This window comes from Primulina eburnea, chromosome 13 (assembly GCF_022965805.1).
Source record: "Primulina eburnea isolate SZY01 chromosome 13, ASM2296580v1, whole genome shotgun sequence".
Classification (NCBI taxonomy): domain Eukaryota; kingdom Viridiplantae; phylum Streptophyta; class Magnoliopsida; order Lamiales; family Gesneriaceae; genus Primulina; species Primulina eburnea.
Window position 1 is genome coordinate 2,223,766 of NC_133113.1, and position 21,269 is coordinate 2,245,034.

A 21,269-nucleotide genomic window follows, 5' to 3' on the forward strand; every position below is an offset into this window, starting at 1 on the left:
TCAAAGTCTCACAAAAAGCCAATCCCCAACCGAAAGTACGAAAACAATGTTGTCTCCGAATCGATCTCCCCAGCAAGCACTAACTCTCTCTCAAGAAACACCGACTCCGAATTCTTGCGTGGCGAGTAGCCATTATTTTTTACAGAATTCGAGCATTGAATTTTAGAAGAAGCTGAATCACGCTCGTTGAAAGAAGTTCTTGGAAAAAAATGTGGAATCTTTCGAAGACCCGTCATGGCTTCTTGAGCTCCAGTTGTGGGTCTTGATATTTCTTGCAGGTTCAATGTTGGTGGCCGTAAGGGATCTTTTTTTTTTATTGGTAATGCGGAACGTTAGTTGAACTTTTAGTGTTGTGTGTGTGTGTGTGTTCTTGGTTGTGATGATGGTGGCTGCTGCTGTTTCTGAGGCAGCTTCTGGAAAAGATAACCGTAACGCGACATCAAATAAGCAAAAAAATGCTAAATCAAGAATTGTCTCTTCTAGATACATGTTCCCTTCGATCTGTTCAACTTCTGCTCCAAATTTAACCTTAGATTCCACATCTTTATCTTCTCCTGGAAGGTCTCCATCTCCTTCGGTTTCTAAAAACCCGAATCCATTCTCAAATGGGCATTCTTTAGGTTCGAAGAGGTATGCTTCTGTTGACAAGAGGCGGCCCACGGCTGCTAGGACTTCAACTCCTGATATTGATCTCAAGAATGGCAACGCAACTGATGTTTCAGCTGCCAAAAGGCTTCTTGTGACCTCTACAAGGAGATTGTCGGTTTCGTTTCAAGGAGAAGGCTTTTCATTACCTATTAGTAAGACTAAGGTGACTCCTCAGCCTAATTTGAGTAGTGTGAGGAAGGGAACCCAGGAGAGGAGAAGGACTGGCACTCCTTTGGCAGGAAAGGGTGAGAATGGAGATCAGATAGATATTTCTAAGCTTGTTGACCAGCATAGGTGGCCCACTGGGAATCCTTTGGTGAATCGATTGTCCATAAGTTTGAATTGCGGCATTGGTGAAGAGACGTGTGAGCTAATCGGATCTGGTGATGCTATTCAAGCATTGCGCCCATCAGTTATTGATGAAAGGAGGCCTTCGTTCGATAGTAGGTTGGATCTTGATTTGGGCAGCTCTGAGATTTTAAATGCTGTTCAACGAGCCCCTGATGGAAATTCCATTTATAAAGAGTCTTCCTTGCCATCTGACCTCGTGGCATCTGATTCCGACAGTGTATCTTCCGATAGTACTTCAGGAGTTGACGAAAGTGGTGGGGCATCCCTGGGGCATAATGGTTCTGGTGGGATTATTGATTTGGCTCAGTTTTGGCAAGGAATGAACAATCGCTTGAGGAGGTTGCAGGATCCAGGTTCTCCTTTGTCAACTAGTACCGGTTCTAGAATCATTGCTCCACCAAAATTGAAAAAGTATACAAGTGGAGGTATTAGAGCTGCATCACCTGGCAAGCTTATGTCTCCTACAGGATCTTCTCTATCCAGGGGACATACTCCTTCTCGGATCCGAAATGCTGTTAGCACCATCTGCAACAATTTTGTGGAAACACCTTCGGTTCTTAGTTTTGCTGTTGACATTCGGAGGGGGAAAGTTGGTGAAAATCAGATTCTTGATGCACATTTATTAAGACTTTTGTACAATAGGCACCTGCAGTGGCGTTCTGTAAATGCTCGAACTGAAACAGCCCTGCTGGTGCAGAAACACAATTCAGAGGTGAGAAGTTTCTGCTATTATATTTTAAGCATATGGATGAATATTTTGTTTCTTTGAATACCACAAATCAGTATTTAAATGGCTTCTTGTTTGAAGTGATATTGAGGACCACATCACAACATACCTATTATGATTTCTTCCAATGCATTGGAATCGTAGCATTCATGAGGTTTTCAATGTAACCAAATTCAACTAAAATGAAAGTTAGACAGACAGATAATATTCCGAGTTGCAAAATATTGTCGGGCTTGCTTATTTGCTAACCTTCATCATATTGATCTAAGTGGAGTGCTATGCACATAGCATATCTTTACATTTAACGTATAAGTTCTTATATAACCAAGGAACATGTCAATCGATGAACCTAATTATCTGAAGAGACACTTTTTACTTTACATTCATGTAACATATGGTGAATTAAGTCAAACAGTGGTGATGAATTGTGTATTTTTTTTCATGACAGACCTTACTGCTAAAACTTAGAGGTTCTTAAGAAATAAATGAGCAACACCTAAATTTATGAAGCTAGATTTTACTTCACACGTGAGTTGTCCCAGCATTTTGTTTTGTGATCTTTTTTATACGACGATGATATACAATTTTACCTAGAATTCAAAAAAGCATTTCTTCTCTAATCTGATCGTCTTGGCCTTTTTCGGTTTCTTAAAGTACATCGTTGATTTTTGCCAGAAGAATCTTTGGAATGCATGGATAACAATATCGGATCTACGTGACACAGTAACCAAAAAAAGACACAGATTGCAGTTGCTAAAACGAAAGTTGAAACTAGCTTTCGTTCTAAAAGGACAAGTAAGCTCTGTACCCTACTTGCGTTTCTGTTTGTACAAATGTTGTTACAATATCATATTGTTTGGCATTCCAATGACCATAATGGGCTTTTTTAGTTGATTTGAGAGATATTTGCTTTTCCTTATTTTTTGTGTAATTTTCTGTCTTCTGTCTGATCTTTTGTGCCGCCTGTCTGCATGCACAAATAGGTTATCTCAGTTTTGCATATCTCAATACAATCTTTTTCACGTAGATGACTTCATTAGATGATTGGGCATCTATGGATAAAGACCACTCGTTTTCTTTGCTTGGCGCTATTGAAGCTCTGAAGGCTAGCACCCTTCGCCTGCCAGCCACCGGAGGAGCAACCGTATGTTCCTAGCAGTGTTAAAAATAAAAGATTGCTATCCTGTGATTTGACTTAGTTGACAATATTATGATTTCGACAGGCTGATGTCCAAAGCTTGAAGGATGCTATTGGTTCAGCAGTGGACGTTGTAAATGCAGTAATATCCTCTATACGTTCATTTCAGCCAATGGTATTCTCATCTCTTCCGGTCTATGTCATGCTACTCTTTTACTATAGGCATTACAATGCGTAAAATGCACGAAAAATGACTAGAAATCGTTGTTCCTTTTCAGGTACAGAACATAAATTCGTTAGCAACTGAACTTGCAAAAGTAACGGGTAAAGAGCGAGCTTTGCTTGAACAGTGCACAGATTTTAATTCCTTGTTGGCAGATATTCTGGTATACATAAAATTCCCTTCATTCCCACCCTTTCAGCTCTTCCTTTTACATCATCGTGTGCTGATCGTTTCCATTTTATTTGAATATATCAGGTTAAAGACAGTAGTCTAAGAACGCATATGCTACAGCATAACCGTGTAACAACAGCTTGACCAGACTCATAGAACTGATCTTATTTGACAGTCCACTCGTAATGCTAACATTGAATTGTACTGACCTATTGACCAAGTGGAGGCAGCATTTGAGGTATCAAGAAACAACCTAACGACTAATCTTGGCTACCCGTTTGGCATTTTTTCCTCGCAAACGGTTTCTGAATTACTCCAGTAATCCAGTATAATAGGAAATTTGGTCTTACTATTTTTTGCTCACTAATTGGCTGTATATAAGTAACAGTAACTGTATTGTCATTGAGCAATTCTTGTTCAGTCTCATTGTGATCTAAACTTACTGTCATGTAGTTTAATGTAAGTTGCAGTCTCTTTGTGTTCTTGCTTCCGAAAATGTTCGAAATGCATGGTCAATGTTCTTTGTTTCTTGCCCCAGGTTACTTGAAAATCTGTTTTTTTTTTTTTCCGAAGTTGAATATGGTTTCTTTCTGTTTTTTTTAGGTTTCATGGTGAAAGTTCACATTATGTATTACTTTCAAACCTTAGCTTGAAAGCATGTAGATGGAATTTGTGTTTTGCTGCACATTGAAGCAACTCTACTCAAGAAAAGTAATGTGGAGAAAATGAGATTTCGTTGGGTGTATAAGTGTAAATATCACGAAAGAATATTGAAAATGTTGTAGCAAATATGTCCACGTGGAGGATCGAAGAAGATAATGTTGTTCGTTAGTTATTTCGTCCTCCACGAGGACACATACTGAAGCATTGTTTTAAGGTTCATTAAATATTTGTAAAGGGTAATATTTGATTTTTCACTTCGTCCAATAATCATATGAACAATATTCACCGCATCCAAATATAAATGATTTGTTACACTCAAAATAAAGTTAAAGATATAATAGCAAAATCATTTATTTTAAAATTTTCTACTAAAATTATGTATTGGGTGAGTTTTTTCTTTTAAAAAAAATCAAAATCTAAATGCTCCAGCCCTTTAAAATCTAAATGGGGTGTCCACCACATGGATTATATATTCAAAGACTTGAAAAATTGTGGCAAAACGAAATAATATAATAAAAAATTGAAAAATCTTGACCAAAAAGAAAGAAACAACAATATAATAAAATTAAAGGTGGATAAACTTAATTTTTTTAAAAAAAAAAGAGTAACAAAATTTATGATTTTTCGGTCGACTTCACCAACCTACTCACATGTGGTCTTGTCCGTCTGCCCTAAAAATTCATGTTACACAAATTATATTGGACTATTAATATTACAAGTACGACCTCTGGGTGTATGTGTGTTTACACACACACACACACACACACACACACAGATATATATATATATATATATATATATATATATATATATATATATATATATATATATTATCGATTTAAGCTTTAACAACGTATTTTTCATGCTGGCAATATAAAGTTTTTGCGAGCTAGTACAAAATTTTAGAAATGGCAGAAAATAATAACAAGGAACAAGGAAAAATAAACTAAAAATCACCCACGTGCATAGAATACTCCAACTCAAAAGCTGTAACACTAGGCGATGCTGTTTCAGGCTCCTGCCTAAGAAAAACTGCTAAAAATAGTGATTTATATGGTATTAGTTGAGCAACAAACTGATCTTCAAAAGATGTTGAAAAGATTGCACGAGACAGTAACACAATTTCGACAAAAGATGACGATACCTTCCAGTAAACATCGTTGATAATCATTTCACAGGGCCACTTCTGCATCATGTAGAACTGCCCCACAAGGACCCGAGTTTGGATGCCAACTTTGCACTCTTGTAGTCATCTCTGAGCTGAATAAACCTGAGGTTTTACAGCCAAATCGACACATTATTCAAAAAAAATTACGACTGTCGGAGAGAAAACTCTATAGAAGAGCACGTCTCTTGAAAATTTACAGAAATAACTACACGAAATCATTGAAAACTATAGACATGTTCATCTGTATCGGGCTCATATTTATCGAAAGAACACGACTTAATATTTACACAAACATGTTTTAGGAGGCGGGATGCTTTTAAGATTTTTATTTAAGAATCAAGACACTGACTATCTTATTTCACCTGCAGGATCCAAACCCAAATCTTCACCAATGATACTACTGTTTCATAAGACACATGCTACATACCAGAATGCATTGCATACTTGAGCATTAGAATTTTATACCTTTGTGCATCTTTCCGTATGCTCGGAGTTCCCTCAAATAGTGATGATAGACTTTCAGGAGCAACAATGAAGACATTGGCCATGCTGCAGAGGATGTACGGTGAGTCGAGTGAAATATGCTGCTTTCAATTTGGTTACTATATTCTAACTCAATAAGAAATTCTACAAAACAAAATTACTTACATGCCCAACAACTCGAACTTTTCATCCACTGTAGGAGCATTGAAACTGCGAACAAACTCCCCATACTCGGTTATATCACGCTTGAGCCTCAGTCCTCCGCTGCAGAAGTCACAATCAAAGAATATAGAAGAGTTTATTTTAAAGCAGTGACATGTAGGTTAGGGGATGAGAAAGAACCAAACAGGAACGTTAGGTTTCTTCATGCTTGACGAGCTTAAATTATAATCTTTTGAGTGAGTTTCGTCACATACTAATTTGTGAGGCAGATACATAAAAAGAGATTTACTGTTCCAAGTTCTCTTCTTTCTTTGTCGAACATAGTCTAGAAAGAATCACGGCTGAGTAAAAGCCAAAGAGAGTACCTTGGCGTGAGACAGAAATTGTAACACCCCAAAATACATGAAGGTGTGTGATTGGAATTATATAGCTATTATATACAATAAAAATATATACATATAGAACATATCCTCATCTAAATAATCCATAAATCTATATATACCTAGTTTATATATATATATATATATATATATATATATATACACATCTCAAAGATATTATTAGATTAAGAACACCTTATTAGTCCAAGGTTGATGCTAACATTTGGCAACAAACAAAGACCTAATTTTGCATGGATTATCTCTATAAAAACACTCCATCACATCACAATTATGTAGGAATTTCGTGCAACCATGTAGGAGAAAGTGCGCAGAAAAGTAGTGTCATTATAGGCACAAACTAGGATAAAACACAAAGAGATACCCAAACCTTCTCCTAAAATCCTAAAAACTTCACCACATACCCAGAAAACGCCTAGAAGAGGAGGTGTAACAAAACTCCAAACCAAAATCATCGAGAAAATTAAGGAACACGAAGAACAGGGTAGTTTCCAGACCGGAAAAACAGTTTCAACACAGTAAGTTCATGTCTCGGTTTCAGTAGGTTTTAGACTGCTTTTGATCAACCATGATGAACAAAATTTGTTCATTATGTTGTGTAGTCTCCATGCGTGTCAGGCCGATTGCCCAGAAAATCAACGGAAGTAGCATTTTCCGGTAACCAAAGTACTAAGAAAAACATCTCTCAAATTTCAAATTTGAGCAATATTGGCTACTTCTCAAGACATCCATCCTAAAAAGTTAGGCCACGCACGACATTTGGAGCTCGGCCACTCGCGAAACACACCGCCCCGAAATGAAAAAATCCGGCTTTCTGGGGTGATTTCTGACTTATTTCACAAATTTGGGAATTTTTGGAAAGACGATTGGATTATTATGAATTTTAAAGTTAAAAACCAAATTTAGACACTTGATTTTTTATGAAAAGGGTTGGACTAGAAGCTCTTATTTCTTACTCTTTTACACTGTTTTTGGATTGTGTATAAATGAAAAGTTGATCCTCGTGTTGTCTAGTATACAAGGAATGCCGGTCGCCGGGCCGAAGAGTCATTGTCAGTAACCTTTTTCCGGTGGTCAAAACACTTTGAAAATCATCTTGGAAAATTGAAATTTGGGCGAAATCGGCTGGAAAATTTGAAACACTTTCGATACAAAAGTTGTAGAACTCATCAAATTACACTTACTGTCAAAAGGTCGACTGTGCGTGGCCGCCGGAGCGGTTAGTTTGATGCTATTGGAACCAAATAAAATAACAATGGAAAGTAGTAATAAAATATTAGCCCCTTTAGATGCATTCACCTTCCTAAACTCGGGACAATAATTCTTTAGAAAGCATATGAAAATGATTTAGGAGATCTCAATCTTCATTCCTCGTGACATAAGCTAATGCAATGCCTTACTCAGAAACCAAACATTGTGTATTAGATTGCATAACATCTTGCAACATGAATTTAGGGAGTAGAAATAGAAGGCACGGAGAGGTTTGACAGACCTGAAATGATGCTCAGCCAATAGATATGCGGGAAATTCAATAAGTTAGTCAATGGAAATCACAACATGCTACGCAGCATAGCTTTACACGCCATATTGTAAATATGATGGACAAGTAAAAGAATAAAACCAACACTTAACAGAGTATGAAGAGCACATCATCAAGCACATATACTCTCTCCCCCATAAAACAACAAGTAAGCAATCAAAATATAAATCAAGATGTTACCTAGGATTGAAAGTAAACTTCTGCCAGTGATTGAGTAGCCCCTTATGCAAACGATTTCCCTGCATCCATAAAAGATAGTGTTACCAGTTCGACGTCTCAGAAATTGGATGTCTCAAAGTCACATAAGGAAAATTCTAAACATGATGCAGCTGATATATAATTTGTAGCAACCCAAAGCCGTCGACTTCACAAGAAAACTCTACTGGAAAGAAGAAAATAGCCATACCAGCTCAGTCAGAAATGCTTGTTTATTAAGACCTTCCAGGGCCGTAAAAGCAGACTCAAGAACCCGGGAAAGATAAGCAACAACCCTGACATCGGAGACAGATGTGTAAACTTTAGAATTACAAAAGGTGTAACTTAAAGAATGTGACGATGGAACATTCCGCAGAATGAAATTTTTGATTTACTAATAACCTTTAAAAATTTCAAAGTAAGATTCATGCAGACCTAGAACAGGCATTTGTTGGGCGATGATCAGGAACAATGCTATCATCAGGGGACCGATAATCTGTAGCTTTTTGTTCAGCTGATAGCAACCGTTCAACCTAAAAGAATTCCACGGGTTAACCATAAAAAAAATAACAAAAGTAAATGCAAAGGTCATGTTAATGATGACACGAGTCTAAGAAGGAGCAATCGACAAAAACACTCATAGCTAGTTTAGATACCGCATGTATAAATTCAACCATGAGAAGATATTTTTAATCACAAACCTCAGCCATCACTGTTTCAATGCACTGCTGAAGCCCCTTATATGCAGCACCTTCCGCACTGGACATTGCTGAGGCCATTTCATCACAGGATGCAGCATGTGCACCATCCACAGGTAGCAAAAATCGAGAAACAGAATTTGCGAAGTACTGTTAAATAATAATTTAGTCCTAACGAAATAATATCACAAGTTTAATGATGACATCAGGAAATACAACTAAAAGGAAATTAACATACCTGCTGAACAATAGCCACGCTACTGCCACACCGCTGTACAGAAACCATAAAAGACTTGAAACTACTTTCGCCAGCTGCAGCAGCAGCTTCTGCCTGCAAATTTCAAGCGAAGGTCTCATGCTGAACCATATTGACAACATCCAAACTGAAGAAGCTTATCTTGATTTCGTCTAGCAGACCATAAGTAATTTGAGAAAAAAAAAGGTGATCAAATTATTACAGCAGAAGCAGCTGCAGCAGCAACTCTTCGACTAACACTAGTTCCCAGAACAAACCGTTCCCTCAGTGCGGCAGCTTCAGTCAGGCCATCTCGAGCTCTTTCAAGTCCTTCTGTTATATACCAACTGACCTGAACGCGTGAGACGAAAATTTGGAAAATTTGAATGGTTACTTTAAAGAAGCATAACAAGTTATGAGTTATGACAATTGAAAAGAAACTAATGTACTCACCTGGTCTAAAAGGCATGTGAAAACAGCCCGCACATTAGCCGCAAGTGTAGCAGGCTACCAATGAAGAAGATAATGAATAACTTATTACTTATGAAAAGTTACTATACATTCAAACTAGAGATGAATACCAAACTTCAACAGAAACTTAACTTTCAAATTTGACCATAAAATTTATGGCGTATAAAAGTAGTAAAAATGAATAAACAGAACCAGAGTATGGATATGGATACTGGATATGGATACTACACCAAGCTAAATAACGGAAGAATAAGTTGTCCCAAACTAAGGTTAACCATATTCCCCAAGATCCCAAGATACCAAAGAAATAAAGAAGAAACAAAGGCATGACTCCAGACTCAATTCACCAAACTAAGTGTCTGAGACTCTGAGTACCAGACTACCAGTACAGCCAAAACTGCATTCCACCCAAGGCCAACACATTACATCCATAACAAGCAATTCAAACATAAAAACTTGGAAATACTGTCATACACTTGAGTCTCTTCCAGCCAACCTGAATTGGTTGGTCAGACCCAAGGTCAAACTGCATCAATTCTAAGCATAGAAACAATATGTATACCTGTGATGAAAACAAAGTACACCTAGATGTAGCTTCTTCATTCCAACGTACAAACTCGGTCACAACAGCAACTGATATCTGCTGCTGAGAAGATGCTATGGAAGCTCCTTTAGAACGTCCAATTGTCCCCGTTGATTCAGAAGACTGCTGGTTTTCAATGCGCAATTCCTCCATCTAACTCATATAAATGTTTGATTTTGAGAAAAAGTTAAAACACACGAAGGGCAATGGAGCTCAACAAATTAGAGCATCACCTTTGCCTTATACAGTTGCCTAAGAGAAGCCTGCTCATATTCTATATATACATCTTGGTGCGGAAGAAATAGGGACTCCATTAAGCCTTCACAACAGGGAAGAACAATATTCAGAGCTGCCGGTATACAGATTTCACAAATTGTACACACTTGAAATTCAGTAAATCGAAGTATTCTGAAAATGATCAATCCTTGCGAATCCACGCAAGCATGTTGTCTTGCTTACTTTACTTGTGAAAGGTACAGAGATATATTATATTTTAATGGATGCTATCCAGTTTCATTTTATCAATCAATTCCAACTGCAATCTCGGACAGGGTAATATGTCTAGAGGTCAACATGATATTTATGTTTTGACACGGTAATGAGCATGGACTCCCCTAGCTTTTATCAAAATATAAGGAGTAGCAAACCATATGAATCTTAACTTTAACAATTCCAAGTAGATTATTTGAATATGCAGACTTGCGTATAGTAAGGTTCCATCACAATAAAAATGTAAGGTTGAATCAATGGATGATGATATGCGACCTAAGAAGCTCAACAAGTTCTGTAGAGTGCACCTTCAACATCCAAGTCACCACAACCCACGCTGCGTAAATCTCTGGAAAGGTCCTGTGTCTTCTCATATGCCACTGCTAGCATTCTAAGATACTGAGGGTAATACATGAAACAAAAGTTAATAGCACTCGACATTGAAATTATTAGTATTATCTACAAGCCATAGATGGAACTTACTAATATAAGTCCACCTTCTTCCATGGGAGGTGGGTTAAGAAGAGATGGTTTCACCAACAACTTCTCAAGAAGTTTAGGAACTCGGTCTTCCAACACACGCTACAGAAAAAAAGGTTCCATCAGCACTAATGCCGTACAGAGACTATTATATCCTTTGACCTAAACACAGAACATGGTGATGCAAACGCTGTAGAAAACAACAGGGTACTGTGGAGATCTAAAAATATTTCTATGAAGTAAGCATATTTTAGTTAGTATTTCTGATGTGGTTAATAAGTTTGCTAACAGCATAACGCTATAGAAAACAACAGGGTACTTTGCAGAGTTAAAAATATATCTATGAAATATGAATGTTTTTTTTTGGTACTGCTGATGTGGTTAATAAGTTGGCTAACAGCATAATGTATCTTTTGGAAATATTTAATTTATTTGGTTTCCCCTAAGGCATCACTTCTTATCTTTCATTAGAATATAAGCAAAATTTACTGGGTGATCAGTACATAAGCCAAAATACAAGTACGGTAATATATTACGAAGGGAATGTTTAATAATTTGTCAAAGCTTGTCAAAACAAACATTTTGATGTCTCCATTCCAATGAAGAATTGTAATGTCCCAAATTCTTATTTTGAATGAAGTACTAATTAAAATATGATTAAAGGGTTGTTAATTAAGTATTATTAAAGAATTAATAATTCGTGATCAATCTGGGAACCACCGAATTTAAAATGGACAACTCAATCTACTTCAAATTACATTATCCCGAGAAATCTAACTAGACGAATGAGATTCTTACACGTGACAGAGAAGATTGATTCGAATCTTCTGAACTAGTCCGGATGCAGCCTATAAATGGAAGCTGATTTCATTTGTTTCTACACCGCTTCTTTCAGCTACTCTCTCGAGTTCTAGCCATATGCATTAGGTTTTCTAGCCAGTTTCTATGATAGTTTGGTGTTGAGAAATTTCGAAGCTAGTGTCGACTTGAGGAGGGGTCGGTGAACCGGGACGCAGATAGAGACATCATCAACGGGCTGACGACGGACGCAGGTATAATCCTAAAGCATTAAATAGTGATTTAAGGATCATTAGGAAGAATTTTGAAGCATGTTTGGTAATTCAAGATCTGGCTTGATAGTTATTTCATTATGTTGGTCTTGTCTAGGTTCAGACGAGTAAGCTTTCTGTCAGAATGTTTTAGTGAGGTACGTGATGTACTGATTGAGATATTCAAGCATAGTATACACACTTATATGCAGCATATTTATCTGCTCTATAATATATGTTTTACTGCTTTGGCATGTTATGCAATACATATCATGTTGGGCCTGATATCTTTTGAGATATACCTTGTTTGTTGGGGCCGCTCAGCCTTGTTCTGTATTGTGGACGGTTGGGCATAGAGAGCTACAGTGTCCGACGGGACCCGCGGGCTCTGATGACCCTGGACATTGTAGGTCCACGTCTTGATGATGAGTGCGGGAGACAAAACATGCTTAGGGCAGATAAAAGACTACACACTCAGGCGCCTTTAGACTGAGCATGAGATTCTTGACTTGATCCTTGATGTCTAAGCATAATGCATTTGACATGCATCATATCAGTTTGTATACTCGTACATTCTCGTATTGGGTGATCCGTGATTGTCGCTCACGTCCTTGTTTTTCATCTTGGGCACCTCATTCCGCGGGGCAGGTCTTAGACTGGACAGTTCGGACGGCCAGAGTAGTTGGGTTTTTGGTGGTAATCAAGTGGAGGCTTTATTTGATTTATCGTTTTCTCGTTCAGAATTTTGTTTTCGATTTGGTTTATATTAACGCTTAAAACTGCGGTTATTGTTCTTTTTTCGTTTGGGTTGTAAGATGATTAAGTTATTTGGTTTCAGCTGTTTAATTGTTGTTATCAAGTTTAAATTTTGTGTGCTAATTAGTCTGTTTAGTAATGGCTCAAGTAAGAACGCTACAAGAATAAAGCTTTCCGCTGCATCATAGTTCTAATTTTGTTGGGAGCGGACCATAAATCTATTAATTGTTCAGATTGAAGGTTTCATAGCCATTGAATTTCATAGCCATTGAATATCAAAAATCTCTCATCGCACAAAATGATTGAAATAAGAATTTATTAAAGTTCAAGGACACAATGGTAAGAGTTCGTAAAGTCTTTGAAAGCTTTAGAATTTCTCAGGTTTCTTTCATACAACAAAGAAATTCTAGAGCTCATTAAGTCCTTGAAGATTTTAAAGGGATTCTCAGGTTTCTCTTCTATGGAACAGATTTTCTAGGGTTTCCTATCCTGTCACATCTTAAAGTGTTCGCTTGCTTGTTATCTTAGCAGGATCATTTTTAAATATCTTGTAATCTCTAACTACATCAGATTTCCATCAATAACAAAGATTGTTCCACAGGAAACAAGGAGGAGCCTTCTTTATACATCCTATTCAGACACCTCAAAAAGCAGATGCCCATCAAATACAATAATAAAAGTCAAGGTGGAATACCTGAACCAAAATTGACATAACGTCTTTTGGGAAAGGAAATACTGCTGTTATTGTTGCTGCTTCTCTCCGCACAGTATCTGAAAGTCATGTTATAATAAATCAAATTAAAATCATGCATCTTCATGAGACCTGGGGGACGCAGAGTAATTCAAACCTGTAATTTCTTTGTACAATGCAGAGAGCCCACGAGCGGCATTGCTAGGACTGGGTTGAGAACCAGAGTCACCAAGAACCAATTTGGCATCTTCATTCATTACCTCTACATCAAACATTGGGCGTAATCCCACATAGTGTTGCATGGCACTAGTACCTCTATTGAACTGGATGACAAAACTAATATGTTAAAGGAGAAAAGGAGAAATATTAAGCCTACGACTAATAATACTAATGATTTCATTTGTCTGCATATAAACCAATATGATTTAAATAAATAATCCGTCGAACAAATGCTCAATGAGGCACAAACCCATTTGACAATTACAAAATGATATGACAAGTGGGTTGCGAATATCCACTCATTGTGGCTCCCCACCCCCACCCCACCCCACCCTACTCAAATAAAAGGAATAAGAATCAAAGGATCGAGAGGAAAAATTATTAATAAAGAACAAATTTCTAACAAAGAACAACTTATTTTTCTCCAACTCACTGAACAAAATATTAATTAGAAATACTTCTGACAGAAATTGTAAACAAATTACCTGTGACAAAATTTTTGCACATTCTGCCATTGTAGACAATTCCCTTCTTTGCGATGCTGCATCAAATCTAATCAACAATCTGTTTTCCAGTTCTGCTCATGCATTTGAAACAAAAGAAATTGTCATTTAGACAAGCAAACAAGATTATCAGATCGAACCAAGAAAATGCAAAATAAAATGAAACACTAGGAGAAACTCCTCTCCAAACAAAATTCATTTACACGTCAAGAAAAATGTGTTTGGAGCTTTTCACATGAATTTTGCCAAATTGCTTAGATATGACAATAATTAATCACATAGCCTTAAAAAGCTCAAAATAGCAAGAAAAAATTAAAAGAAGATTCGTGTCATGCGTATTCATATCAGAACAAAGTACCAAAATACAGTTGTGGATTAAAATTGTGAACGAAAAAGCAACAATTATGGCAAATTGGTATATAGTACCATTGCAATATTCTTGAAGATTAGCCACTGCAACTTCCAATCCTCTGCTTGCTGTTGCATTCCCCACAACTGTTGAGACCGACATGCCTTGCCTGCCAATATCTTCTTCAGCGAATGATCCTAGTTTCAAGATTCTTAGTGAATTTCCATACGATTGACAATCGAAGAAATAAAAATATGTTCAGTAAAAAAAAAAAAGAAAAGAAATAACAATACGTTTAGTAAAAAAGAAAAGAAATAACCATACGTTTACATCTCATCGATATAACATTAAAAGTCCACTGAATGATCATTGTTTTTCACAAGAACTTGATAACATTCTATAGCTGCCGTGCTTAAAATTGCAATTTTGATTTCCAAAATCAGCTAGTAAAAAGTGAGCCTTTGGATGATAATTTTTTGTGCATAATGTAAATACATATAATTCATCTATAAGATGTACAAAGAACTTACTCAATTTCTGTGCAATAGACGCTGCCTCAGCTACCCGACTATCATCAGAAAACAGAGGTGAAAGTTCCATTAAATCACCTGGGCTACTGTTGAACTCCATCAAATACTGCAAGATGAGTTTTATTTAATGTTGTTCAAATGGTACCCTTAGGTAACCCTTGGAAGTCAGCAAAAACTAGCAAGATTTTTTACACATATTCTTCAAATGTGCACCTTAATGAGATCAATAGTCTGACTGGCAGTTTCTCGCTGAGCATCTGCACTCTAGAAATTAAGAAAAAGAAAAACTAAATATTAAGTCATATGCTAAATTAGTCAATGAGCAATAAAAAATGAAATAAATCAAGATGAAAACTGAAGCAAAAGCATTAGATAAGGTTTACATAAAATAGCATGATAAAAAAAATCACAGAACTTAAGCTTTACCTGGAGATGGTCTCCTATCTTAGCAGCAGTTTGGCCAACACTTGATATGCGTGAATCCAACCTTGCAAAACTGTCAAACAACCCATCGACTCCTTTTTCCAGCTGTATGTTAAAAGGGAAAAAAACAATGAAATCGGCACGTTATACTTCTAATCATATGCAGAATCATTCTGACGGATTAAAAACAAATCTACGTAGCCAGGATTGACTAACCTCGGAAAGTGTCTTCCGGTGTTTAGAGTCTTGGGTAGAGACTTCCTTTTTCAGATTGTAGAGTTTTCCATCAATCTTAAGAGTGTACATGAACATCAGAAGAGTGAAAATTTGGTACATACGAGCAAAAATTTATAACAAACCTGACATATTACCTGTTTTCTAAGATCAATCAACTGGGTACACGAATTCTTAAACAAAGATAGCAGAGAATCTACTTCTGGAAACAGAGGGCTCAATGACCCTATAACTAATTTTACTGCATCAGATGGAGTTCGCAAATGACCATTTGCCATAGTGTCGTTTCCGTGTCCATCTGAAGTATCGGTTTCTTCTTCAAAATAAGAAGGCAGCAGCTCATTGACTAAGTTCCCAAATAGAGAGTCAAATGAAAAATCACCCTACATGATACAGGAAGGCCATATCAACAATTAGTAGCTACACCGATAAATTTCTCAATAAGAGGCAGTTGCACACAAACAATTGTTTGAGGCCTCACCTTAAAGTCATCGATGTCTAAAACAATTGGATTAGTTTCAGTTGACGGAGATTCCGAAATTCTACGAGTCATTGTCCCATCTTTAGTCTCTTTCATCTAAGTTGGATTAATACATGAGAAGTTGGAAAGTATACATTGGCATAAAAACAGAGAAATAGATTGCTAATCAGAATGGTTTTAATCAACTTTGAAATCCAGCGGACACTATTCTATGATTGTGTTAGACAACCAACATGGGAACCTAACATTGGGATGTAACTCCGAAACAGACAAAGCAATAAGTCTCGAAGCTTCACGAAAATTGCTCAATAAGATTCGAGAAGCTACGACTACTTGTATGGAATTATGAGTTGAATGAGGAAATTTGAGTACATATCAAACCATGGGCAAATAACAACCCCTGTTGAGAGGCTGATCCAAATGCAAAGTTTGACATGTTGTATAGTTTTAAAAAACTGAGTTACACCATCACCACCAACTATGACTTTTGGTAAATTGACAATGACCATTCCTACAATTGGTATCCTAGCAAAAATACATGTTTGATTCCTGTGATTTAAATGTTGTTGTGGTTAAAGGGGAGAAGATTACCGAGGACCAATAATTACCTCATCTGAAAGAACAATCCAAATATGATGTTTGAGTTGCTATACAGCCTAAGAGACGCAAATGGTAAATGCTCTGTTTTACAACACAAGCTAAGTGAAATCAAGAATATGAAGGGATCTAAACAGAAACTACCCATTGCTCAAATAGTGAATTTCAAAATGTATTCAATTTCAAAAACCCATTAAAATGCGCCTAAACCTTGAGTTCAAAACATTGAAATTATAAATAAATCCAAATGTGGCAATGATTAAAGCACACATAAATGGCGGGAAAGGTTCAGATAAATATTTTTTTTTACCCATAAAAGTAGATCCATTTATGGACATCAACCATTTATGTTTCTCAACAAAATCTGTTGTGTACTAAATCATAGAATCCTACTTAAAACCTTCACAAAAAATCCTACTTAAACCATGAATATCTTGATATATTAGTTCAGAACTTCAGAAAGATCTGCAACCAAAGACCCTGTAGTGAATGATCTTGATCATGGAAATCTCCCCCAGGTTAATGAAAGTGTACAAACCATGAGATAACAAGTAAAGATCAACTCGTGGCATATTAATAACAAAAACACAACATAAGTAGGGGGACAGTTTTTAAAATGACCTTATTTTTAGATTGCTTAGATACATAAACTCGTACAAGGCAAAAGTATATATGCAGGAGTCATATATTTAAATGATTCTAAACATAGTCGTTTTAAAAAAATCTGCAAAATCATAAGGAAGCATAGTGCATACGCAAAAAAAAAAAAAAATTGTGGGATCAGTCATCATTAAAAAAGCAAAACTCAAAAACATATTCAACACAGTTTTTATCAACCTTTTCTTCTTTTTTACCAAACAATTGTTATCACTCTAGTAGAAAATCGATTACAAAACCCTGCCACAAATATTATTCCTCAAATTATCCTTCAGAACTTCTAATTTTTTTTCAGATACAAATTACAGAAATGGACAGCGAAATTATGTATCTCGGTCTTAAATGAATATGCATCGTCATTCTATGCACGAGAACCCGTGATCGCACGCATCCAACCCAAAAAACACTCCAGTTATTCCATAAATAACTCGAATAAATAAATTCTAAAGAACATCATAAAACAGGATTAAATCCAGAAAAATCATACAAAACCCAGGAAACTCAAATTTCCCAAAACATTTCGATCGTAATCAAAACACAATATAATCTAAAACCAACAATTAAATCAAACCAAAAAATGAAAGAGAAAACCGACCTCGGAAGACACGAAAAACGATGATAGCAATGCTGGACGGCTCAGCTCCAAAGAAATGTACGAAAAATCAGATAACCTGAAAATGATTGCAGGACTGAAAGGAGAAGGAGAAGGAGAAGGAGAAGGAGGGAAGCTCGGAACAAATCACTTTGCTGATGCACTGCCTTTGAACTGGTATGCGATCTGTTTACTTGGTAAACATCTTGAGCCAACTTTGTGTTGTGGGGGAAATAACATATTAACCCTTCAACTTTAGATGAATTATATTTTTGCTCCCAATAAATTATGTCGATTTTAGCATACGAGTTTTTTTTATCCATCACAAATAATGTAAACTTTTAATAGCTTAGAGCGTCACGTCGATGCTTCCAAATTCCAATGATAAAATGTTTGATTTCTCTTGAATAAAATTTGAATTTTAATCTACAATATGAAAAAATAGATGTGTAGAGACCGTTTCTAATTATATAATCGATTTTATTGTATGTATAAATAATGTAGACTGTTTCACAAGTAAAGATATGCGAACAACTCATAACATATCAACTCTTTAAATTAGACCAAATTTGTATCCATAAATCTCAAATCGAGATTTTTGAATAGGTTTTTGGAGAATTTTCTCTGTCATTAGTAATTCGATGAGAAACAATTGATGTAGATTATAATGTAAATCGATAAATTTATTTACTAAAATAATATAAATAAAGGTATCGGGGAAAACTAAGACTATGATACCAAATATGTTGATTTTAAATCCAACATTCCAATTATAAGTTTTTTTAATAAAATAAAAAATCAAACCAATACATCTCAGATTCCCAACTATTGGATCCATGCAAGGGCAAGCTAAATTCCCATAAAATATAGAATAGTGACAAATGGAAGTGAAGGAATAGAGTAATACAAGAAACTCCAAGCAAATGACAGATAACTGTATCAATGGGAAAATAAATCAAATCAATACAATAGATTTCAAATCCCCAACTATTGGATCCATTTTGAATAAACTCTAACAAATCCATCCCTCTTCGATGCAAGGGCAAGCTAAATTCCCATAAAACATAGAATAGAGACAAATGGAAGTGAAAGAATAGAGTAACACAAGAAACTCCAAGCAAATGACAGATAACTGTATCAAGGGAAAAATACATGATAGCACAATACAATGCTTCGACCATGACACCATGTATAAATTAGATAGGCTATGGACACCCCGCAATTCCGTTCTCTTGTTACAAACTTCTCCATACAAATAACACACACAAAAACTACAATGAAATGTAAGTCCTCCTCATTTTTTCACTGGGTTAGTAACTTTGAGTCACATGCGACGATCTTGATCGAATCAACAGTTTCCTGGCCTTCATCGCTTTTGAGCTGAGCATTTTGTAAGATGAAGGTCCAAACATTGTCACAGAATCTGTATGTGTGAAGATGTCCCTGTAGCAACAACGGTGACAAGGAAAACAAAGGAGCATTGTAGCTGTTAATATCCATAACTCCATCTTAACAATATGGACAGAGGATATCCAGAAAAAAAAAAGCATAAAAGGTAAGCATAAAGCTGAAAAATTAGGATGAATCTATTATAACTACCTTCTTTGTCATCACCATACCATTCATAATTCTAAACCATACTATTCATAATTCTAAACTAAATTCAAATTTGAATCAAAATACATTCCCATTGGGCGTTTCTTCCTATAATCCTGTTATAGCGAGCACATACATTCCCGAACAAAATACATTCCCATAAATAAATGGCTTTATGCCCAGGAGTCAGGTTGATTACCAAACAAGTTCAAACTATTAAAAGAAGAACAGATTTAAAATAGGCAAAAAACACTCATTAAATCTAATGAAGAGGTAAAGAATATTAAGTTGATGAACAATAAATGAAATTGCCATTCACTAAACATCTTTTAAAACTCCTGACACAATAGCTAAACGAAAAACTGTACAATGACTTCATACTGGGGGGTTATTTGCTTCACAATGATGGCATGGTTAACAAAAAAAGTCGGCAAACAACGATGTAAAATTGTCGCCTCATACGCACAGCTCTGAAGCATGAACAACTGCTGAAACAAAAGAAATTTAATTATTTAAAATCATAGAGAATCCCAATGATTCCTGAAAGATATTCAATACACTTTCTCATCATTATCCTAAGAAAGTAGTAAAACAAACAAGGAAACTAACATATAAGTTGATTTGCTGAAATCGAGTAACATAATATGGCAACCTGTTATTGATTGCTATACAGGTTAACAAGTAGACCTGAACACAACACCTTGAGCAAACAACGCACAAATCAATATCCATGCTTACTAGCCAACTACATATTACAAATTTGTTCACAATGAAGACAAACAAAGTCACGCGCACATGGTCACATATATAGCAAATATCTAAATAAATTTTGGCAGAAAAGGAACAACATATACCTTAATGGAAACCTTACTTTTCACTTCAGTTTCCAGAGCATCTGTCATTGACTGCAACCCATGGAAGCGAGATTAAAATGGATTCAAGTAGGTAGGGTGCATGATCAAAGTAAAAGCCTCAAGAAATGAACTCCGGAACACTCCCACATCACAATACATGACATTATTACTTCCTGCTCCATATTAACCCACTAAACTTCATCCCTCTACTTGATTGCATTCAGCAAGAACACTGCCCCAATACATAGTTACCAGGAAATTATCAACCATTAATTAAAAAAAATATGACCTTGTCGAATTGAATAAGAACTTGAATGGCGAGCTCCGGACTGAGAATTCCTCCGGATACCATCTGATCCAGAGTCTCCGTCAAGCACATCCCGATAGTAGATCTTCGGTACAGCTCGAAAGTCGCCATTATTCTCCAATAACACCACTATACCTGCAAACAAATCGCAAAAACAAAAACAATCACAACCAACATTCCATAACCCGGGGAAAAAAATCAGACCCAAAAAGAGAAATTTAACCACTGCCACTCGTTTTGATCGATTAATAATTAACAATTCAGATATTTAGAAGCTTTCGGTTCGCTTGGATGGAGAGCGACACAGCAGGTGCAAAGAAGAGGGAGAGGAAATAAGGGTTTTTATACCCTAGATTTTGTAGATGAGGAACTATATAGGCGAGCCACAAAAGAAAAAGACGATCTTACCCTCCAATATTTCTTGCTGGTTATGGGCCGGAGCATAAATTTCAATTCCCCCTAGCATTCTTTCCTCGTATTGGGCTTTCATTTCCAACAAAATGGGCCACTATGAAAATTCACATATCATAATAATGAGAAGGTATCTTGTGAGACGATCTCACGAATCTTTATTTGTGAGACGGCTCAATCCACCGATATTCACAATA

At 36.2% G+C, this 21,269-nt stretch overlaps 3 protein-coding genes across 7 annotated transcripts; 1 reads left to right on the forward strand and 2 right to left on the reverse strand.

The window, feature by feature from the left end:
• On the forward strand, positions 1–4,026 carry LOC140809983 (QWRF motif-containing protein 2). Its single transcript, XM_073167770.1, has 6 exons — positions 1–1,711; positions 2,402–2,521; positions 2,754–2,870; positions 2,950–3,039; positions 3,143–3,250; positions 3,343–4,026. The coding sequence occupies exons 1-6, from the start codon at positions 380–382 to the stop codon at positions 3,400–3,402; spliced, it is 1,827 nt and encodes a 608-aa protein (XP_073023871.1). The 5' UTR covers positions 1–379; the 3' UTR covers positions 3,403–4,026.
• Positions 4,027–4,735: 709 nt separating this feature from the next.
• Positions 4,736–18,105, reverse strand: LOC140809208 (exocyst complex component SEC10b-like). Of its 4 annotated transcripts, none has more exons than XM_073166719.1 (27): positions 17,908–18,105; positions 16,667–16,714; positions 16,059–16,154; positions 15,715–15,960; positions 15,560–15,634; positions 15,347–15,448; positions 15,134–15,184; positions 14,921–15,026; positions 14,468–14,587; positions 14,024–14,115; positions 13,477–13,642; positions 13,323–13,399; positions 10,827–10,925; positions 10,652–10,742; positions 10,088–10,173; positions 9,834–10,007; positions 9,254–9,307; positions 9,024–9,152; positions 8,804–8,896; positions 8,569–8,715; positions 8,303–8,400; positions 8,079–8,163; positions 7,853–7,911; positions 5,738–5,836; positions 5,555–5,638; positions 5,066–5,191; positions 4,736–4,953 (listed from the first exon to the last, which is right to left on the reverse strand). In XM_073166719.1, exons 3-26 carry the CDS (start codon positions 16,152–16,154, stop codon positions 5,113–5,115), a joined length of 2,508 nt encoding a protein of 835 aa, XP_073022820.1. In that variant the 5' UTR covers positions 16,667–16,714; positions 17,908–18,105; the 3' UTR covers positions 4,736–4,953; positions 5,066–5,112. The 4 variants fall into 4 exon arrangements, with proteins under 4 accessions (XP_073022820.1, XP_073022821.1, XP_073022819.1 ...); XM_073166720.1 differs by having other exon boundaries at positions 16,667–16,739; XM_073166718.1 differs by lacking the exon at positions 16,667–16,714.
• Positions 18,106–18,964: 859 nt separating this feature from the next.
• Positions 18,965–21,007, reverse strand: LOC140810649 (transcription initiation factor IIA subunit 2-like). 2 transcript variants are annotated; one of them, XM_073168511.1, is made up of 4 exons: positions 20,885–21,007; positions 20,644–20,796; positions 20,355–20,405; positions 18,965–19,347 (listed from the first exon to the last, which is right to left on the reverse strand). In XM_073168511.1, exons 2-4 carry the CDS (start codon positions 20,770–20,772, stop codon positions 19,207–19,209), a joined length of 321 nt encoding a protein of 106 aa, XP_073024612.1. In that variant the 5' UTR covers positions 20,773–20,796; positions 20,885–21,007; the 3' UTR covers positions 18,965–19,206. The 2 variants fall into 2 exon arrangements, with proteins under 2 accessions (XP_073024612.1, XP_073024611.1); XM_073168510.1 differs by having other exon boundaries at positions 20,644–20,999.
• Between the last annotated feature and the right edge of the window lie 262 nt (positions 21,008–21,269).